This window comes from Aptenodytes forsteri, unplaced genomic scaffold (assembly GCF_000699145.1).
Source record: "Aptenodytes forsteri isolate BGI_AS27 unplaced genomic scaffold, ASM69914v1 Scaffold563, whole genome shotgun sequence".
NCBI lineage: Eukaryota > Metazoa > Chordata > Aves > Sphenisciformes > Spheniscidae > Aptenodytes > Aptenodytes forsteri.
The window spans coordinates 155,521-169,562 of NW_008795318.1; the positions used below are offsets into that span (position 1 = coordinate 155,521).

The following is a 14,042-nucleotide window of genomic DNA, read 5'->3' on the forward strand; positions in this document are numbered from 1 at the left end:
TAACCCTCCCCAGCTCGGCGATGGGGCTGCCTGGAAAGGCAGAGGAGGAGCGGCGGCATTTCTTGCCCCGCACATACCTTCCCCTTTCTTTCCCTTTTGACTTGGTGGATGAATTCCAGAGATGTTAATCCACTCTCAACCCCTTGGTGAAGAATAATAAAATGTCCCTGTGTGGGAGGAAGGAATTCATTCGAATTAATTGCGGGAAGGAGTGGGGAGCTGAGGAGGAGGGAGGGGAGGAGGAGAGAGAGAGAGGAGAGAGCTGCAACCCCAGAGATTGGCCTGGCAGCACAGAATTTTCAAAGCATTTAATCCTCCCCAGCTCGGCGATGGGGCTGCCTGGAAAGGCAGAGGAGAGGCGGCGGCGTTTCGGGTTGGCAGAGCTGCTCACTGAAGATGAACAGCCCCTGGAAGAGCTAATTAGAATGATCCCATCCTGATCTCCTCAGCTGTGGTGACCAGTCATGAGTCCTTCACCAGGAGCCACTCCAAGCCCATTTTGCATTAATTAGACTGTTTACAAAACAGTAAATTGCAGTAATGAACACACCATTCCTTGGTTTTCTTTAATTATCCATTTGCACGATGAATGAGCCGGCCCCCTCTTCAGCTCTCCTTCCCGGCAGAGGGGTCACGCAGCTTTGTATGGGATCTGCCACGTGAGTTGGGCAGAGAGCTTGGGAGAGGAGGAAAAGAGAAGGGAATGGAGAGAAGAGAAAGGAAAAGAAAGGCAAGGCAAGGCAATGGAGGAGGAGGAGGAGGAGGGGAGGAGGAGAGAGAGAGAGGAGAGAGCTGCAACCCCAGAGATTGGCCTGGCAGCAAGGGAGGGGGCTCCTTCCTCAGGACCCCACCACGTTTCAGGGGGGTTTGAGCAGCTGTTTTACTCCAGGCTCGGAGCCCGGGTCTGAGACTTTGATTTTCCATAGAAAACAGCACAGAAACTTTTCAAAGCATTTAATCCTCCCCAGCTCGGCGATGGGGCTGCCTGGAAAGGCAGAGGAGGAGCGGCGGCATTTCTTGCCCCGCACATACCTTCCCCTTTCTTTCCCTTTTGACTTGGTGGATGAATTCCAGAGATGTTAATCCACTCTCAACCCCTTGGTGAAGAATAAAATGTCCTCCCTGTGTGGGAGGAAGGAATTCATTCGAATTAATTGCGGGAAGGAGTGGGGAGCTGAGGGCGTGCGTGAGGCTGTGCTGAGGGTGGGGTGAGCATCCTCTGCCACTCAGTGGTCTCCGAAGGGGAGGGAGGGACGTGTGGGGGAACGGGGATATCTGAGGTGGCACAATCCTTGCATTCACGGCTGGAGGCTTCAGCCTCTGCCCTGGCCATAAAAATGCCAGCCATGTGGTCTGTGGGCCAGGCCTCGGTGGCAGCAGCAGGCACAGGGAGCAAGTGGGGGGAGGAACGGCCCTGCTCAGCAGTTTTGGGATGTTGCTGCCTATAAAGGGGAGAGAAGCGCCATCCCGCCAAGCTGGGGTGACAGGAGCTGCAGGGTCCGACCCGTCCCAGGGGCGCGCAGAGATGGGGCAGGAGAGACGGAGGGAGGAAAGGGTCTGAGCTTGAGCTGGGTCAGCCTGTTGAGGGTTTGTGGAGGTGAACGTGGAGTGAGAGGAGAGGCAAGGCCACTGGGATGGGCCAGGCGCTGTTCTGTGCGCTGGGAGGTCGGTGTGGCCGTGGGATGGGGTTCACATGGGGTCCCGGGGGCTGTGTGGGCTTTGCCTCCTGCCCTGACCTTTGCCTCTTCTCTCTGCAGAGCTCCTGGGATCTGCCAAGCGCCTGAATGTGAACTACCAGGATGCGGATGGGTGAGTGCTCCCCGGATAGGGTGCTGGGTGCTGCTACTACCAGTGTGGGTGGGCTTGTTCTACCCAATATCCAGTTGGTTCTGCAGCTCCTGGGTATCATAAAGCTTTCGAGGGTAGCTGCTGAGCCCCAGAGAATGCAACAGCATCCTGAGAGGGTGCCGTGTCCCAAAACCAGGGCAAGCCCTGCAGAGACAGACCCAACACCTGCCTGGATCTTAGCTGAGGGCTGTGCTCAATCCGTCCTGCAAAATCCTTCGTAAAGCTCTTCTGCATCCCCCTCCGTAGGACTGGGGGTGAAAAGGGATCGCAGCGTGTCTAGCCAGTGCCCCATGTCCTGGGTGCTGGTTGAAGCACAGAGGAGCACCCAGCTGGCCACAGCACCTGCACATGCTTGTGTCTGTGTTTAATATCCCAAGAGCAAAATCCCTTCATTTAGGGGGGTAGAGAAAGAAAAGATGAGGTTGCCAAATGACCACAGCATATTTGTGTAGCTCATCACTTCCAAAATCCAAGCACTTAATAAGCTGGGTACTGAGAGTTAAAGAAACCACAAAGGCACATAAAATAAATAAGCACGTTATTCTTATTGAATTAACTCTGACCCATGAGTTATTAGCATTGTTTTATGTACTGTTGTTGTACCTAATTTCTACATGTTTTCTTTTCAAGGACTCTGTAGGAGGAGGTGTCCGTGATGAGTCCTAACAGGCCAGCAGGGGGTTGAAAATGTGCAGGATGGCTCTGTCTTAAAAAATAATACTGCAGATGGAGCTTAATAGGAAAAAAAAGTAATAATAGAAGCAATGATCTGATTCTGATAAGGCACGGGGGCTTGTGCTCAGGCCGCTCCAGGAGGGCTGCTCACGGGAACGTGGTAAAGGGTCTGTTCCTCACCAGGGGGCCATGTGCAGCGTGCAGGGTATTAACAGTGCAAGCGGCATGTTAGGTTTTACTGGGGCATAGGAAGGGGATGGTGGGGAGGTGAGACCCATGCACAGAGATGGCAGCATGCACCCTCCTGGGAGAGCCACACTGGTGGTGTCCCCGGCATCGCCTTGCTTGCAACTTGGAGATGATGCAGTGGGCAAGTGTGGGTTTGTGCAGGTGCCTCCAGGGCAGAGCTGGCCCCGCAAGGATCCCCGCAGGGTTGGCTTAAGGGGATTTTGTATCACTTGCATTCTCACTTCAAGGCAGAGGTTTTGGCGTGGGCTAAGGGACACGGCGGCTGCACTGAAGGAGGGAGCAGCATCCCTCCTGCGATGCCTAGAGATCCTGTGCAGGGATTTGGGGGTGCCCTCAGACTGTGGGTCAGAAGGAGAGCTGTGTCAGCTGGGCTGCATCCCCAGCATGGGGCTGGGACACTGCTGAGTCCATCAGAGCCCTGGGCTGGCACTGTCTGGAGCTCCCTGCACCCCTTGGAGCAGCACATGGGCGAATCCCCAGCAGCGCAGGGACCCTTCACTCGGCTGTGGCCCTTCACGTGACAGCATGGGGGGGGGGCGCTGGGCAGACAGGCCCCTTTCCCAGCCCTGAGACACAGGGCTCTTTCATTACCAGCGGCCTCCCACACTGTGCCGTGGGCTCCCAGCATCCCTGCTGGCACAGAGAGGGGGTGGCTGGTAGAGGGGCCAGGAGTAGCCATGGGGCCAGTGAGTTTGCCAGATGCTGTTAGCAGCGCGGCTTTGGGCTGCCTAGCTGCACCACGGAGAGGGGAGATGCATCTCTCTCCATCCCGCCTGCTTGCCCCCCTCACAGGGCAGGGGGGTGATGGACCCTTCTCGCTGGGGTCTCAGGGGGTGCACAGGGTCCCTGCTTCCCTCACTGAGCCCTGGGGCACGGACAGCATGGAGGGATTTATCTCTGCTTTGCTATGGGGAAACCGAGGCACTGGGAACAGGGAATCAGGAGGGACGTAGTCATGAACAGCCGGTGACCGTCCTGGCCCTTGGCCCATGTCCCTGTGTAGGCGGCGGCTGTAGGGACAGCACGGCAGGGACTGGGGCTGGGCTGAGCCCTGCCTTGTGTCACAGGTTCTCGGCGCTGCACCACGCAGCCCTGGGCGGCAGCCTGGACCTCATCTCACTGCTGCTGGAAGCACAGGCCACTGTCGACATCAAGGACAGCAATGGTAAGGGGTGACCCCCCCCCGGCATGGCCCCGTGCTTCCAGCAGCCGGCTCAGCCCTCCGAGCGAGGCTGGGGGCCGCATCCAGGCCTGCTGAGCCCTGTTCCCCTGCAGGGATGCGCCCCCTGCACTATGCGGCCTGGCAGGGGCGCGTGGAGCCAGTGCGGGTGCTGCTGCGTGCTGCCGCCTCCGTCAACATGGCTTCACTGGACGGTCAGATCCCGCTGCACCTCTCGGCGCAGTATGGCCACTATGAGGTGGTAAGTCAGAGCCCAGCGCCACCCACACACACACCCCAGGTCTCTCTGGGGGTGTGTGGGTGGGGGCAAACCCCATTGTGCCGGGTGGTAGGGAGGCAGGGGTGTGGGATGATGCTAAGCCCCGTACCACGCTGCTCCCCCACAGTCAGAGATGCTGCTCCAGCACCAGTCCAACCCCTGCCTCATCAACAAGGCGAAGAAAACTCCCCTGGACCTGGCCTGTGAGTTTGGGCGGCTGAAGGTAAGTGCTGCAGGGCTCTGCCCTGCACTGGGCACTTCTCCGGGGGCGGCTCTGGAGCCAGCTGGCTCCTCTGGGAGCAAAGTGCTGGGTCCCACCGTGACCGCTCTCCCTCCTCCATGAGCCTTGGAGCCTGGCAGGCAGCACCTGCCTCCTCCTGTGGCCAGGCAAGGCTGGATCCTGAACCCAGGAGCTGAGGGTTTTGTTCGCGACCTCGCAGCAGGGCAGCGTCAGGCTGGGAGAGAAGCCAGGAGTCCTCATTCCCCCCACTGGCCCCAGCTTCGCTCCCGTTTTAAGCACAGATAGGCTGAGCTGGCTAATCCCTGCAAGACCTGAGCGCCTGGCCCTGCTCAGCTGCTCGAGATCCCTGGCATGGTTCATGGGGACAGGGCCACCCTATGCCCCGGGAGACCCCAGCCAAGCCAGCACCACATTGCAGGACTGGGCTGGAGCGTGGCCAGCCAGACTGTCCCGTGCCCCACCGGGGAGGGGACTGGGGGGATATTTCCATTTTTGGAGTATCTATAATGTCTACAGCTATAAACAGGGCAGTAAAAATAACTCCTTTGGGCTGCCCTGAGACACTGAGAGTTGCTCTGGGCTTGGAGAGACTGGAGCTTTTTAGGGCTTGGTCTGAAAAGCCCGATTACGGGAAGACTATTTCTGGCTGTTGTGCCCCTCACGACAGTGTGGCCCTGCCAAGCAGCATCCGGCTCCAGCCGAGCCCTGGGGCTGCGGATGGAGGGGAGTGGTGGGATGGGGAGCAGAGGGCTGGCCCTGAGGGCAAGCCCCTCGCTGGGAGGGTGAAGGTGGGGGTACCTGCATCCTCCTGCTCACCTCAGTGCTCCGTGCAGGTGGCCCAGCTGCTGCTGAACAGCCATCTGTGTGTCGCCCTCCTGGAAGGACAGTCCAAGGATGCCACTGACCCCAACTACACCACCCCGCTGCACCTGGCAGCCAAGAATGGGCACAAGGAGATCATCAGGTAACCCCCTGCCAGCTCGGGGCACTGCCCTATCCTAAAAAAAAAAAACATCATAGCTTCAGCCCTGCTTCCTCCCAAACCCACCTCCCTGCTGCGGGCTTCGGTCCCTTGTCCCCAAAGCCTCAGTGGTGCAAGGGGTTGTCCCCTTCCCATTGCAAAGCAGCCAATCACCTGGCCCTGATATCCATGTCCTCCCATTCATGCCTCTCCCTCCATCCTACCAGGCAGCTGCTGAAGGCTGGGATCGAGATCAACAAGCAGACAAAGACGGGCACAGCCCTGCACGAGGCCGCGCTCTATGGCAAAACGGACGTGGTGCGCTTGCTGCTGGAGGTGAGCGCAGCGAGGACAGGGCTGCACAGGGCAACAAGCCCCTGGGTGTCAGCCATCACCCCCCTCCCCTCAGTCCCTCCGTCCCCTGTGGGTCCGACAGCAGCTGCGGGGTCTGTCCCTGACCATGTTCCTTCCTGGGCAGGGTGGTGTTGACGTGAACATCAGGAACACCTACAACCAGACGGCACTGGACATCGTGAACCAGTTCACCACCTCTCACGCCAGCAAGGACATCAAGCAGCTGCTGAGAGGTGAGGTGGGACCAGCGCGCGGCCGGGCACTGCCTGGCACTGAGAGGGGCTTCTTCCCCACGGGACCTGCCTGGGGCTCCCAGTGCTCCTCCTGAACAGCCTAAACCGGTCTGGCTGTGAGTGTCAGCATCCCAGTCCCATCAGGTGTGCCCCCATTCTCCATGCGGGCAATGTCCAGGGATTGAGTCCTTCCTGCAGTATTAATGTTCTCTTCTCCCCTCTCCTCACTCTTGTTTTCTCCTTCCACCTTCCCCGAACTGCTCTCCTTCCCCCTGCACTCTGGCACCTTCTTTCTTTCCTCCGTCCCTTGTCTTCAGAGGCATCAGGAATCCTGAAGGTCCGAGCTTTGAAGGATTTTTGGAACCTCCACGACCCGACTGCTCTCAACGTCCGGGCAGGAGATGTCATCACAGTGAGGCTACTCCCTACTCCCCGTCCCCCTGCTCTGCCATGGCCCCAGGTACCAACGCCATCCCTCTCGTCCCCACCGCAGGTCCTGGAGCAGCATCCAGATGGGCGATGGAAGGGGCACATCCATGATGCTCAGAAAGGCACCGATCGGGTCGGGTACTTCCCCCCCTCCATCGCCGAAGTCATCAGCAAGCGAACAGGTCAGTGGCTGTCCTGGGCATGCCAGGGACAGTCCCTGTGTGAAACCATCCCGGCTTTCCTGGCACCTCCTGTAGGACAGGTCCCCGCAGCCCTGGCTAGCTATGGGAAAAGAGAATGACTTGGGGTGCCACAGGGGGTTGCATCATTGGTGGGGTGGTGATTTGGGGGTTGAGGCTCAGATATTCCCCCCACGCTGCTTCCTGCACGAGCTCTGACCACGCGTGTTTTGTTTTTGAATGCAGGCATGATTGTCCCCCGCGTGGCGCCCACGCACCAGCACCAGGGTCCCCCTGGGGCCCTCCCGGCCCCCCCCGGCGGGCTGCAGCACCTCCCCGATGAGTCTCCTCACCAGGCAGCCCCGAGCATCCCAGCAGCCTATGGCCACCTCACCCTAACCCGGACGGCCCCAGGCCCTGACAGCTCAGGTCAGGGGTGCAGCTGGGGAGGGAGAGGGGCTGGGGACCTTCTCCTGTTCCCAGACCTGCCTGTGCAGGGGGACACAGGGGGAGACTCTCCTTCCACCTCCCAGCGGGGAAACAGCCAGATGAGAAGGAGCAGATGCAGGGAAAGGGAGTTTAGGGGAGCCTGTAGAGCAGCCCCTTCCCTCCCTGTGTCCTCGGCCAGGCCGTGTCCCCATGTCCCTCCCCTTCTTGCATCCCTTGCCAGCCCAGGTCACCCTGTCCGTGCCATGCATGCCGGGAAGCGGGAGGGACTGATGCATTGTCAGTGGCTGGAGGGATCTTGTGGGAGGCTGGTTTTTACTGGCATCGCTGCGTTGGCACGCGGGTCCCTGCCGGGGATCTCTGCGCCCTGTGTCAGCTCCGATCCTGGGGCGCTGCTGACAGCCTCCCCACCTGCCCTGAGCAGCAGGAGACAGGAACAGTGTGGGCAGTGAGGGCAGCATCGGCAGCATCCGCAGTGCCGGCAGTGGCCAGAGCACCGAGGGCACCAACGGACAGAGCACCAACATCCTCATCGAGAACACCAGGGTAGGCGCCAGCCCCTGCTCCCCCCTGTGCTGCTCCCCGAGGCCTGCCCCGGGCTGGCTTGGGCTGGAGATGGAGCCCCAGCACCTTCCCTGTCACCCCCTGCACCTCCTAGTGAAGGGGAGGCTGCAGGAGCTGAGTATCCTCCACCAAACACATATTCACTGCTGGGACTCGGTGGGGAGATGCTCCTGGGAGGTCCCTGGTTGCCCCCCACAACACAGCTGGCCCTTTTGAGCAGGGCTGGAGGCTGTGGTTGGTACCACACAGCATCTCCACCATGTCCTGTGTCACCTGAGAGGATAAAAAGGGCCCTGGGCCAAATCCTGCCAAGATTTCTTGCAAGGGGACAGCCCTTCACTAGGTGAAGCTGTGCCTGGTGGCCCAGTGTGGGGACCCCCGCCCGACTCCTGGGGATGTGAGGCAGACCCTGGCACCCACCTGGGGGGACAGGGAGGGAGGTCCCTGCTCCACTCACTCCTCTTCTCTCACAGCCGCTGCCCTCTGCCAGTGACGACCTCCAACAACACCTTTTGGGATCGGAGCCCCACAATGGGCAGTTGACCTCCACAGCAGGTGAGGGATGTCCTAAAACCACGGGGTCTTGAGGACAGCTGTCCCCCTGACCCTGGGGGCTGCCCACTGCCCAAGTGCCCCCGTGACCGTTCTCCTTTCTCCTCTCTGCCAGGGCCACAGGGCCACCAGACCCCAGGCAGCTGCCCCTCTGGAGACAGAGTCTTCTCCCACCAGTTCTTGCGGCCTGAGCAGCTCCTCGAGGGGAAGGTAACCGGGCCAACTGGGGACCTGGTGTGCCGGGTGGGAGGGCCACATTTGGGGCTCTCAGCCCAGCTCTTGCTGCACTGGGGACACAGGGGACTGGATCTTGGGGATGGTGGGGACAGGTGGGTCTTGCCCAAGGAGGTCCTGTCATCTTGCCTGGAGCAGCCAGGTCGTTCCAGCCCCTGCAGCCACCATCATGGGCTGCTCTTTGCCCCGTCCTCTCCCCAGGACGCAGAAGCCATTTACAACTGGCTGAGCGAATTCCAGCTGGAGTCATACACCACCAACTTCCTCAATGCTGGCTATGATGTCCCCACCATCAGCCGCATGACCCCAGAGGTAAGGCAGATCCTCCTCCCCTGGCCAGCACCCCCCAGAGCTGCTGGCAGCGGGTATCCACTGCCCCACACTCCCCGTGCCACTGCTAACCACAGCCCCACTCTGCTCGTGATAGGATCTGACAGCCATTGGCGTGACCAAACCAGGCCACAGGAAGAAGATCTCCACCGAGATCGGGCAGCTCAGCATTGCTGAGTGGCTGCCCAACTATATCCCGGTGAGTCCCTGGCACCAGGGCTTCGGTCCGATACCCTCTTTTCCCCAGGTCTTTTCTCAGAGGCACCTTCCCCCAGGACAGGACAGGACACGATGGGGGTCTTTAAGTAAATGCATGCTGCAACAGCCTGCGTTACTGCAGCCAGAGACACCCCCAAACCACAGTCTCCTGGCTAGAGGCAGAGAGGGGATGGATGAAGGTGCTGCCTATCCCTTGATGCTCAACAGCAGTGTCTCTGTGCTCTTCACAGGCTGACCTGATGGACTGGCTCAGTGCCATTGGGTTGCCCCAGTACCACAAAAAGCTGGTGAACAACGGCTACGATTCCATCACCATCGTGACGGACCTGACGTGGGAGGATCTGCAAGAGATCGGCATCAACAAGCTGGGTGGGTCCCTGCCACTGTGCTGGGGTGGTCCAGGGCAGCCAAGTTTCCCACCCGGGTCCTCACGCCCTGTTCTCCCTTGGGCTGGGAGGTGCAGGGACATCCTGTGCATTCAGAAAGGGGCGGTTCATGGTTGTCCCTAAAGACCCCCCTTGGCAGGCTGGAGCTGGGCTGAGCCAGGTGGACACCAGCCGTAGTTTGTCTCCTCCCATAGGCAGGGTTTGGGTAAACCTGGAGGCCTTTGCCCCGGTTGGTGATGTGACCGTGGCTCTTCTTGGCTAGGAAACAAAGGCCTTGGGGACTGGAACCGACCTAATGCCCCTTTCCTGTTGCAACCTTCCTGCAGGCCACCAGAAGAAGATCATGCTGGCTGTCAAGAAGCTCAGAGACCTCCGCAAAAGCCTCAACCAAGCAGAAGCAACTCTGGCAAGACGCAAAGTCCCCGGTGCCCTGGACATCGTCACCATCGAGTCGCTGGAGAATGGGGAGTGCCAGTCCCCGCACACCCCCAAAATGATGACCTTCCAGGACAGTGAGCTCAGCTACGAGCTCCAGACAGCCATGTCCAACAGCTGCCACGAGACACTCGGCATCAAGAGCAGCCAGGGGATGTCGCGGAGCCAGGAGAGCATCGGAGTGCGGTCCCGGGGCTCGGGGCACTCACAGGACAATGTGCTGTCCCTGCACCTCTCCAGCCCCTCACAGGAGAGCCTGGGCAGTGGGGAGAGCAGCAGCAGCAGCGGGCAGTCCTGTGCGCCGCCCCGCAGCAAGGAGAGCCCGGCCAGCCTGCCAGGACGGCCCAGTCCTGAGCCCTACGGGAAGCTCATCTCTCCCGAGGGGCTGAATGGCTATGCCAATGGCAGTGGGGGCAGCCCTCTCAAGGAGAGGAACCTGCCCGAAGGCACAGATCAGTATGCCCGGCCAGTGGCTCAGAAAGGTGCCGGGACACCGGCAGTCACCCCCTGTACCCCTCCCCAGACCCCCAGCAAGGCGACAGCTCCGTATGTCTTCATGTACCCGCACGTCTCCTTGAAATCCCCGACAGTGCCTTCCCTCCTGGGAGCAGAGCAGCCCAAGACCCTGGCGCACCTGTACCCCTCCATCTCCTCCGGACAGAAGAACAGCCTGCAGACGTCAGCCCAAAAAGCCTTCTCCTACCTGCACAGCCAGTGCGGCCCTGTGGAGCCACCCACCATGTCACCCACGGCTGGGGTGGCTGCGGGCGCCTGGCAGGCTGGGGAGCAGCACGATGGGGGCGAAGGCTTCAAGTACAAGAAGCGTTCACACAGCCTGAACCGCTACGCGCTGTCAGACGGGGAGCATGAGGAGGAGGAGGGGGCGCCCACCAGCACTCTGGGCTCCTACGCCACCCTGACGCGGCGGCCGGGCCGCAGCCAAATGCCGCGGGCCTGTCTGCAGATGGATGCCAAGGTGACCCGCAGCCAGTCCTTCGCCATCCGGGCCAAGCGCAAGGGCCCTCCACCGCCGCCTCCGAAGCGCCTCAGTTCTGTCTCCAGTGCCCTTGCTGCTGAGGCAGATGGTGAGCAGCCCCCCAACCCCGAGCAGCAGCCCGCAGCCCCCCAGGACGTGGCCGACATGGGTGCCAGCCCCGGTGATGCCGGCCATGGCAGGACAGTGAAGGGCCTGGCGGCTGCGCTGGAGGGGACACCAGGGGCGAGTCTGCCCAAGCCCCTCCTGGCCCCAAAATCACTGCACATGGCTCAAGACTGTCTCCCCGGGGCAGGTGTGGACGATGAGTCCTATGATGGTGGTGACACCAACAGCACCACACTTTCCGATGCCAGCAGGGATCCCTTTGAGAGCAGCAAGCCACGGAGACGGACATTCAGTGAGCCCAGTGCTCCCATGACGGAGGTGGCTGCGCAGGGTGGGCGGGAGGATGCCTGCTCGGACACAGAGGAGGAGGCCAAGCCGGGGGTCTCCTCCTCATCCTCCCAGAATAGCTCCAGCGAGTGCATCCCCTTTGCAGAAGAAGGCAACTTAACCATCAAACAGCGGCCAAAGCCCACTGGGCACCCCAAGGCCGACGCGACCATCCTGGACACAGAGCCCAGTTCCCAGCTGGTGGAGCCCCCCTGCTCCGCTGGGAAGGAGCCGGTGGTGCCTGCTGCTGCCAAGGAGCCGCCCGTGCCAGAGTTCAACCTCACTGAGTCAGACACAGTGAAGCGCCGGCCCCGCTTCAGGGAGCGGGAGCCGCTGCAGGCAGTGCTGAAGGCATTCAGCATGGTGGGGCAGGCTGAGGCGGGGGCCAGCCCTGCGCCCCAGTATGCCCGGGCCCAAGCAGTGAGCATTGCGGGCCCTGCCGTGCCAGCACCAGCACCACGGGCTGGGCTGGCCGGGGATGCCTTTGATGACAACAGCGTGGAGTTCAGGATTGCCGAGATAGAGAAAAGCATCTTGTCATTGGAGAAGGGGATCAAGAAGGCACCAAGCCCCACCAAAGCCCCCAGCCCCGTGGAGCTGCTCAGCACCACCGTGGTGAGGACGCCTGCTCCAGGTACGTGGGCTTGTGGGGGTGTCTCTGAGGCAGTGGTGGGGTCTGAGGCTCCCTCCTGGGTTGGTACAGGAGGTGAGGAGGATGTGTGCCACCACATGCCATGAGTCCCCTTCCTTTGCAGATGTCCCCACCAAGCACACCTCCGTGGCGTCCACCAAGCTAGTCTTCTCCGGGCCCAAGACCATCTACCATCAGGTCCTGCAGCCCTCCCGCCATACTGTTGTTCCCTGGGAAGCCACCGAGGCAGTGCCGGATGTGATCGGGTCGCTGGTTGGTCCTGGTTCGCTGACGCTGGAGGCGGGTAGCAAGATGTCAGCAAAACCTTTGGCAGCTGCCCCAGGGGCCGCCCTGGCCCAGCAGCGGCTGGAGCAGACCAACTCCACCCTGGCTGCCGCGCTGCAAGCAGCCGAGAAGATCACAGAGGAGGAGGCGGAAAGGTGAGGCAGCACTGGGGGTGAGGGAAACACTGGAGTTGGGCCCCTCGAGGTGGCATTGGGAAGCCCCCAGCAAGGGCAGGTGAAGGGCTGTGCGTGGGCACATGCCTGCACCACACCAGGTCACACATGTTTGAGTCTGGCTGCATGCTGAGCTCTGGCTGCCGCCAGGAGGATCAGGTCCAGCTTAGCCAGTTCTACCCCATCAGCACCTGAAGCCTTTGGGTGGAGTTTTGACTCTCTCCCTTTTGTCCCCAGCCACCCCGGGGCCGTGCACTCGGCCAAGAACATCCTGGAAGACATCAGCAACATGTTTGATGATCTGGCTGACCAGCTGGATGCAATGCTGGACTGAGGCTTGCTCCCTCCTTCCCCTCCCCACCTCCGGCTGCTCTGCCAGTGCCCCTCGTGACGGGGGGAGAGCAGATCCAGCGCTGAGTGGTGCCTCCAGATCTCTCTAGCTGCCTCCCTCCCCGCACTTTGCACTGCAGCTGGGAATGCAGCTGCCTCTCCTGGCTTGTCCCTGGCTCCATATCACATGTGCCAGCGTGGCTGCGGGCTGGTTTCTGAGGGGGTCAGGCATTTCCCACCAGACTGGCAGCAGGAGGAGAGCCCAGAGGGCCCGCACATGCGGTCCTGGAGGCCACGGAGAAGACCTCACTCCCTTGCACAGAGCCGAGGAGCCTCCACAAGGGACCTTTCTCTTTCCCCGCTGCTTTGCTGAGTCCTGCCTCTTACTATTTATCCCCTGCCAACAATGTGTCAAAGGAGAGACCTCCCTGGGCAGCTGCCACCGAGCTGGCTATTTACTGAGCAGATCCCAGCCCCGGCAAGGCTTGACAGCAGCTAAAAGAAGACAGGGTTGGCTGCAATTTGGCAGCTTGTGGAGCGAGAAGGAACCTTTCTGCTTTATTTGTTGCTTTTCCAAATGCATCAGCATCAGGCAGCATGTAATCCAAGTGGATCAAAATCCCTCCAGTAGGACCCACAAACCCCTCGAGATGGGACTGGCAGAGCCTGCGAAGCAGTGGATGCTCCGCCACAGCCCTGCCAGACATGGAGGTCTACCTGCCCCTTCCCCAGAGTGATGAGGATGGTGATGGCAGCGCCGAAGGCCTGTGCATTTGTGCCAGTCTGGCTGGATCATGCTGCTAAATGGAGGCTGCCGTCTGCCGACACCGTGATTACGCAAACCATCACCCCAGTGCTTCCAGGGTGAAGTAGCAGCATGGTTAGTGCCTTCCCCCCCCCCCCTTTCCCTCCCCTTTCCCTTTTTTGGGGAGAGAATGGTCCCTTTTCCCACTCCCCCTCCCTGCCAGGAACTGCTGGCACAGACTCCGCTGTGAGCCTTGTTAAACAGTAGCAGTGTTTGGGACTCTCGAGATGCTTCCTTGCAGCACTAAAACCCAGCAGGAGAGGTGACCCCACGTGCATTGGGTGAATTCAGCTCGGCAACAGCTACGCCGCATACAGGCTGGATGCAGTCACAGCCCCGTGGCTGCACCAGGGGAACAGCAGTGATAGCTCATCGCATCCAAGCGGTAGGAACGGCTGCATATAGCTTGAAAACAGATTTCTCTAGCAGGATCTGTTTAGTAGTGCATGTCTAAATATGTCCAAGAGCCCTGAACTTGGCTTGCACTCAACATGCCAAGCAAATGAAAGCATCAGAGAACCAGAAGGGAACCTTAGATTGTACTAAAGTGCCATTTGCTACAAAAATTCCAAACAAAGGGGGGGGGGGGGACCCCCCATTTTCCCCCCTTTTTT

The 14,042-nt window shown here is 60.4% G+C and overlaps 1 protein-coding gene across 1 annotated transcript in view; it reads left to right on the top strand.

The window, feature by feature from the left end:
* CASKIN2 (CASK interacting protein 2) overlaps nucleotides 1–14,020 on the top strand; it is a 33,683-nt gene extending 19,663 nt beyond the window's left edge. The window contains exons 2-20 of the mRNA XM_009279640.2: nucleotides 1,758–1,809; nucleotides 3,840–3,937; nucleotides 4,048–4,193; nucleotides 4,339–4,434; nucleotides 5,286–5,416; nucleotides 5,641–5,749; nucleotides 5,892–6,000; nucleotides 6,318–6,412; nucleotides 6,494–6,611; nucleotides 6,855–7,037; nucleotides 7,480–7,601; nucleotides 8,093–8,174; nucleotides 8,287–8,381; nucleotides 8,607–8,717; nucleotides 8,833–8,934; nucleotides 9,185–9,323; nucleotides 9,667–11,838; nucleotides 11,960–12,275; nucleotides 12,531–14,020. Of these exons, the coding sequence (XP_009277915.1) occupies nucleotides 1,758–1,809; nucleotides 3,840–3,937; nucleotides 4,048–4,193; nucleotides 4,339–4,434; nucleotides 5,286–5,416; nucleotides 5,641–5,749; nucleotides 5,892–6,000; nucleotides 6,318–6,412; nucleotides 6,494–6,611; nucleotides 6,855–7,037; nucleotides 7,480–7,601; nucleotides 8,093–8,174; nucleotides 8,287–8,381; nucleotides 8,607–8,717; nucleotides 8,833–8,934; nucleotides 9,185–9,323; nucleotides 9,667–11,838; nucleotides 11,960–12,275; nucleotides 12,531–12,627 (4,373 nt within the window). The 3' untranslated portion in view covers nucleotides 12,628–14,020. The remainder of the gene's footprint in view (nucleotides 1–1,757; nucleotides 1,810–3,839; nucleotides 3,938–4,047; nucleotides 4,194–4,338; nucleotides 4,435–5,285; nucleotides 5,417–5,640; nucleotides 5,750–5,891; nucleotides 6,001–6,317; nucleotides 6,413–6,493; nucleotides 6,612–6,854; nucleotides 7,038–7,479; nucleotides 7,602–8,092; nucleotides 8,175–8,286; nucleotides 8,382–8,606; nucleotides 8,718–8,832; nucleotides 8,935–9,184; nucleotides 9,324–9,666; nucleotides 11,839–11,959; nucleotides 12,276–12,530) is intronic.
* Nucleotides 14,021–14,042: the final 22 nt, after the last annotated feature.